Source organism: Siniperca chuatsi, linkage group LG13 (assembly GCF_020085105.1).
Source record: "Siniperca chuatsi isolate FFG_IHB_CAS linkage group LG13, ASM2008510v1, whole genome shotgun sequence".
NCBI lineage: Eukaryota > Metazoa > Chordata > Actinopteri > Centrarchiformes > Sinipercidae > Siniperca > Siniperca chuatsi.
In genome coordinates, this window is record NC_058054.1 from 27,379,100 (window position 1) to 27,385,524 (window position 6,425).

General features: G+C 38.5%; 1 protein-coding gene across 8 annotated transcripts in view; it reads right to left on the bottom strand.

Annotated features, from left to right (window-relative positions):
• Positions 1-2,061: 2,061 nt before the first annotated feature.
• depdc5 (DEP domain containing 5, GATOR1 subcomplex subunit) overlaps positions 2,062-6,425 on the bottom strand; it is a 44,024-nt gene continuing 39,660 nt past the window's right edge. For all 8 annotated transcript variants that reach the window (XM_044218732.1, XM_044218733.1, XM_044218731.1 and 5 more), the window contains 4 exons: positions 4,068-4,239; positions 3,914-3,974; positions 2,802-2,884; positions 2,062-2,722 (listed from right to left, as the gene is read on the bottom strand). In XM_044218732.1, coding sequence (XP_044074667.1) covers positions 2,424-2,722; positions 2,802-2,884; positions 3,914-3,974; positions 4,068-4,239 — 615 coding nt within the window. In that variant the 3' untranslated portion in view covers positions 2,062-2,423. The remainder of the gene's footprint in view (positions 2,723-2,801; positions 2,885-3,913; positions 3,975-4,067; positions 4,240-6,425) is intronic.

Below are 6,425 nucleotides of genomic sequence, written 5' to 3' on the forward strand. Positions count from 1 at the left end.
CCTCCTGATGGACAGCAGGGCTGCAGCAGGAGCTCTGACTGCTGAAGAGCACACTGACTGACTGACTGACTGACTGAATGACTGACTGACTGAATGAATGCAAGGCCGTACGTAGTGAGTATAGTGAGCAGGGGCGGAGCACGGGGGTCGGAGGGAGGACTATTATTTATATGGCAATGGCTTCAACTTGATGAAAGTGTTCAACAGTTCAGTCCATGTGGCCTCACACACAAAGACAACTAATAGTCTGGCTAAATAATGACCTGCAGTAGTCTATGCTATAAATCTTGTGATTAAATCTATCATTCCTTACAGTAGCCATTAACTGCACTGGTAGTGCAGATGTCTGTAAACCGGTTAAGTTCAGCTGGTCTTCACTGTTAGCCAGCGTCTCCTGACAGACAACACTGCAGGAAGACAAACTTTTTTCCTCAGAGCATATTGCTCCCTACGTGACTCGACACTGCCTGTTTATTGTTTGCAAGTGGCCATTATATCATTATATCAACACAAGCTTAGTCATGCATGCCAGCAAATAACAGCTAATGTAGCTAATCGCTAATGTTAGCCTCTTACACTTTAAATGATCATTTTAAACTTGCTTTTTCAATTTCCTTTTTAAGTTTAATTATGGCCTGATTATTCCTAGGAGTGTAGTAAAATAACAATCTTTTGAATTTGATCTCTTTAAATTTTCTATTTGGACTTTTAATTTGAATCATGACCAAAAATATCCTCCATACACATCTTGTCGACATACAGTATGCGACCTTTGATGATGGGTCACGTAAAAAGAATATGGTAGTATACTGTATAATGTAGGATTTTCAAAAGTTTTTTAATGTTTTGGGTGTACATACCCACTAACTGCCTTGTTTTAAGACTTTGTTCACAGAGACTTTACTCTGCTAAGGTAACAAACTAACCAAAGGAATGAGCTGCCTTCACACAGCCGTCAACTCAATCCACCTCAATCACTGAATCAGTTTCTCTTGCGGACACAGTTTATCAGAGTATGCAAATGTGCTGATTTTCCAACCTGGCCTCTGACAGTTAAACATAGTGGAAGCTTCTCCTCGTTCATTTCTGAATGAACTCTATTGTTTGGCTCCACAGTCATGGTTTAGGTCAGAATCTATAATAATTCACTAGTGTTTAACAGAGTCATGCTACAAACTGTTAAAGCAAAGGAAATGATTGTAATATGAATGCACAACAAAAACCGCTTCCTATAAAACCAGTCTGATTAGGTTTTTAAAAAAAATCAATATCTATTGATCCCCAAGTTACATTATGATGGTTTATCATTTAGTGCAGAAGTCACACTTTGCTGTTTTTTGATGTGCATGAAGTGCCTTTCGGGCCTTTGATGACTGCCTCTTTTACAGTCATTATGGTAGATTCATTTAGCCCAAAATTACATCAGCTGGCTCAGCAGAGTTCAGCGTGGGGTCCATGTGATTGTTGTTATTTTTAAAAACAGGGTCCAGGTGAGCATCTAAAAATGAGCAACATTTGAGTATCCAAAAGGTAAGTAAGGGTTGCTTTTTCTTGCAGACATTGTTTAATTTAATCAGATAGAATCTGCAGCTTGGAAATCTATTTCCTATGACTTATAGTGTTTTCATATGAATATTTATTAGATTATTTATTTAATTAGGTAAATGGGTAAATTGACTGCAGTGTTTAGGGTCAGAGAATAACAGATGAATGGACACACCCTGCCTGTGTTAAAACAACAGACAGCTGTAACATTGTTTTGATTGGCAATAAATTATCAATGACACTAGGAAAACAAACTCGAGATTTTCAAGTCTATTCAGATCTGTCTTGTCCAACCAAATGATTCAGCTACAGATCTGTCATGTCCCGTGACACTGCCTGTGACTCTACTGGCTGAAAATGACAGGAAGTGGTTTATTGGATGCAAGACAAAGCTTCAACACTTGGAGGGCATCAGGTGGATGTGACATGGAAACCAGTGGAAGTCTAAAACTGTGTGGTGCTTAACAGCAAACAGACAGTTTGCTTTGTTCTACAAAAAAACAACTTTCAAATGAATAGGTGTCTTATTATTTATATTGTGTAAACAAAGAAATAACAGAACACAACATTGGAGCAGAATCTCAACTCTTAAGGCATGAATTTGATATTTAAAATTTCATCTTCTATCATCCAAACCAGAGAATCAAGCACGTAATACGGTGAACATCCATAGCAATCAGTGATTCATTCTTAGAGGGGTTTAGTCGTTGCAGCAGGCCGGTCAAAGTCAACTGTTTGCCCCTGAACAGCAGCAACAGAACAGTGTGTAACTCTGAGTTGATGCATAAATAAAGATTAAAAATAGTTTTCACGATCTTTTCACATTCCATGTTTATCCTCTTCGACATTTTGTCTTCCTGCAGTCGTCTCTAATCCTGTCAGGGAGCGCTGGCGTTCATTTTCTCCTGGCAGCTGTCCCAGAAGTTGAGCAGTCTGTTGTTCTTGTTGACGCAGAAGTCGGTGAAATCTCTGAGCAGGCGATCGGCGAGCCTCTCATCACCCAGCACGCCCGTCCTCCAGGCCTTGGTCAGCATGGTGTTGTAGGCCCAGTAGTACCCGACCCGCTCCTCACCGCCGAATGGCCCCTGGCTGTTCGAGGTGGTGGAGTTTCTGCGCCGGCGCTGCTGCCCGCTCGAGTACTTCCTCTTGGAGTATGGCAGCTGCAGGAACACGGTGCCTGACAGAAGAGAAGCAGATTGACGTTCGTCAGCTTCCGGAAAACAGACAGGCAGTTTTTACGTTGTGATGTGACAAACCTGTTACGTGGATGTACTGGGGCTTGTTCTCAGAGGGGAAATTAAAAGCAGAAGCAGAATACTTGTCGTGCACGAAGCCGAATCTGGTAGAAAGAGCACAACATTTACACATTTTTTTGCATTATGTAATTCAGACAAAATATTTAGTCAGGACACATAATTTGTAATTCACTGTAATCCTAAATTTAAGGATTACAGTGAGCGTTATATTTGTGCTTCATTCCTGAGCGTGCGATTTTGAGCGCAGAAAAAGATTTTTTTGCAAGGACATAAATCATATTTTATAGAGAAAGCATAATCACCCAAAGAAATATTCAGTTTGAGCTAGTTGGCCAACTTGATAATTCCAGCTACACGGCTAACACAATATAACCATTAATGTAGTTCATTAAAAAAATTAAGCTTTAACAGTACCTGTACATTTAAATATATCTAAGATATAACTTTTATGAATAGAGTGTACTACATATTTAAAAGCATGCTATAAAGGTGCTTAACAGTAATTAGTATGCTAGCTAGCTAGTGTTTACACATATTTTTACAGGCACTTACAGGCGCTACGGAATTTAAAAATATTTAAAAAATTAGAGGCACAGTTAAGTTCCATTTTTTTAACATAACAAGTTAACTATACATAATGCTTATAATGCCATGGCTGCCTACCTACCAAGACAGCTAGATTGCAAGCTAATAAAGTACAAACCAACTTACAAATAGAATTTCATGAAGGTTCATAAAACTGGGAATGTAACCAAAACTGTTTAAAATACTTATGTGTGGTGGCGGTGTGCCTACCATTCCCCCAGTGCTTCCCTACTGCCCTCATAACCAATAATACTATTAGCAATCTTATTGGAGACAAAACATCCAATCAGAAATGACCTGCTCCTGTTTTCTGATTGGCTGTTATTGTGTACTTATGTGAATAAGAGCAAACTAGATTTTTTTCAAATTAAATGATTCTTTGAGTGATAATACTTTCTCTACAAAATATCATTTATGTGCTTGCAAAAAATGTTTTTCTGTGCTCAAAATGTCCTATTGTGCCCTGAGGATTGAGGCACAAATAGAACTCCACAGATTATTGTAAATTAGGAAAACCACAAACCAACCTGTACAGTATGGCCTCCTGAAAGAGCTGCATCCTCTCCCAGTACGTCTCTGGTTCAAAACCTGTTTGATGAATTAAAACGGACAGATGTTGTGACCGAGCTACTGTACTCATCACACACACAAACACAGCATTCAATAAGACGCCTTCTATACCTTCGAACAGGTTGTCACTGCCATTCTTCAGCAGACAGTGGATGTTTAGAGGGATGAAGAGCTGGGCTCTCAGTGGATCTCCGTACAGGTAAGACGTCAGTGCGAAAGGAACCTCCAGCACAGGGACCAACAGGAAGCCGCAGGAGGCTGCTTTCCTGTGCCACCCTTGAACCTGACAGATAATAACTGGTTAAAAATGTCAGTTCAGTGATAAACCTGACCTCTCTGTAGATCTGTTTCCTCATTTTACTTTTTAAAGTTTACAAGGTGACAGCAGCCACACAGCAGACTTCCTGATTCTGTTCACCAAATGTCAAAGTCCTCCAGTATATGTTTACACTCTAGAACAAACTCTATCTGACAAGGTTAACAGTTTGTGATTTTTTATTTAGGTATTTAAATGGAGTTTTCTAGATCAAGTGAATTCCAGATAGAACCTTCTAATACTGAGAGCTAATGTTTTGTTTAAAATTATAATTTCTATCTGCTAAGGCTTTACAGAAAGCAATTTATTGGAAAAAAGAGCTTCTTTTCTGCTCCCAAATTTACTTATACTTTTTTGCCTGTACTGAAGCTCAAGCTAAGGTATGGTATCACTGTATATGTCTGCTGTAATACACAGACACAAATCCAGTTAAGAGCGTGGTAGAGTTAGCATGAAATCATGAAAATGTTTAGCAATTAGCTAAATAGAAATCTGCATTTATCTCAAGGTCCTACATATTAAAAATTTGGCTTTCTTTGCTGTCACCTCTGAGGTAGTCCCAGTAACTTGAGTTACTAATAAAAACATAAATTATTGCTAACAAACAGTAGTAGTATGAGCTGTGTAATTAACAGGAGCTAGCTGTCTAGCATTGTAGTTAATAGTAAAAATCAGCTTTTCACCAAGTTCAAACAAGATATAAAATGAGATGGCATTTATATCAGTAGCATTCATAATGTTTTTGATAAAATCATAAATTTTGCGACAGTTGGTTGACAGCAATTTCACCGCTAGATGCCACTAAATCGTACACACTGCTCCTTTAAGACTGCGCAACATTTTATGATCTTTTCAGCTTTAACCTCAGTCACAGAGCAAGGAGGGTACATGGTAAAGAAGCATAACATGATTGGTCATCCTAGGTACATTCTGAGCAGTGATTGGTGCTTTGAGGTGGAGCCTTATAACCAAGTAGGAGAATGACATTGGAAATAAAACTTTTGCTTTTCAAATTTTAGTGCATTTAAGTCGAAACAAAAGCTACAGAAAATGTTAATAACTTGTCAAAGAATAGTTACATGTGAATACAGAAAAGTCAGATATCTCGATATCTCAAAAAGATGCAGTGGTATGTAAAACTACTGTTGGCCAAAATTCTTTGACTTGTAAACACAAACAGAGAATACACTTTAACATTATACAGTGGTGTACAAAAGTGTTTGCCCCCTTCCTGATTTCTTATTTTTTTGCATGTTTGTCACACTTAAATATTTCAGATCATCAAACAAATTGAAATATTAGTCAAAGATAACACAAGTAAACAGAAATGCAGTTTTTAAATGAAGGTTGTTATTATTAAGGGAATACAAAATCCAAACCTACATGGCCCTGTGTGAAAAAGTGATTGCCCCCTAAACCTAATAACTGGCTGGGCCACCCTTAGCAGCAACAACTGCAATCAAGCGTTTGCGATAACTTGCAATGAGTCTTTTACAGCGCTGTGGAGGAATTTTGGCCCACTCATCTTTGCAGAATTGTTGTAATTCAGCCACATTGGAGGGTTTTCGAGCATGAACTGCCTTTTTAAGGTCATGCCACAGCATCTCAATAGGATTCAGGTCAGGACTTTGACTAGGCCACTCCAAAGTCCTCATTTTGTTCTTCTTCAGTCATTCAGAGGTGGACTTGCTGGTGTGTTTTGGATCATTGTCATGCTGCAGAACCCAAGTTTGCTTCAGCTTGAGGTCACGAACAGACCACTGCTGCTACCACTGTATATTTTTATAAATATTATTCACAATTAGTGTATATTTGCTTTAAGTATTTATCACAGAGGAAAAGAGGAAATGTGGTCTGTGCAAAAGTTTAGACATCCTGTCTCTCAGCTCCTGTGGGACAAACCACAGCCTTTAAACATCTTTTATAGCAGCTACCAGTCTTTCAGTTCTTGCTTAAAAATATTTACACTTTCGTCCTTGTAGAATGCTTTCATTTCAGAAATATAGTTCTGCCACACAACGAAAATAGTTCCAATGTTATGCCCTTGTTTTAAAAAGTGTTTGTGTTTCCTGTGTCCTTGTGTTGCATACTGAAAATGTTGGGTGTGTCTGAAAAGATTTTGTTGATCAGTAAGGGACCTGGAAGTATTTTAG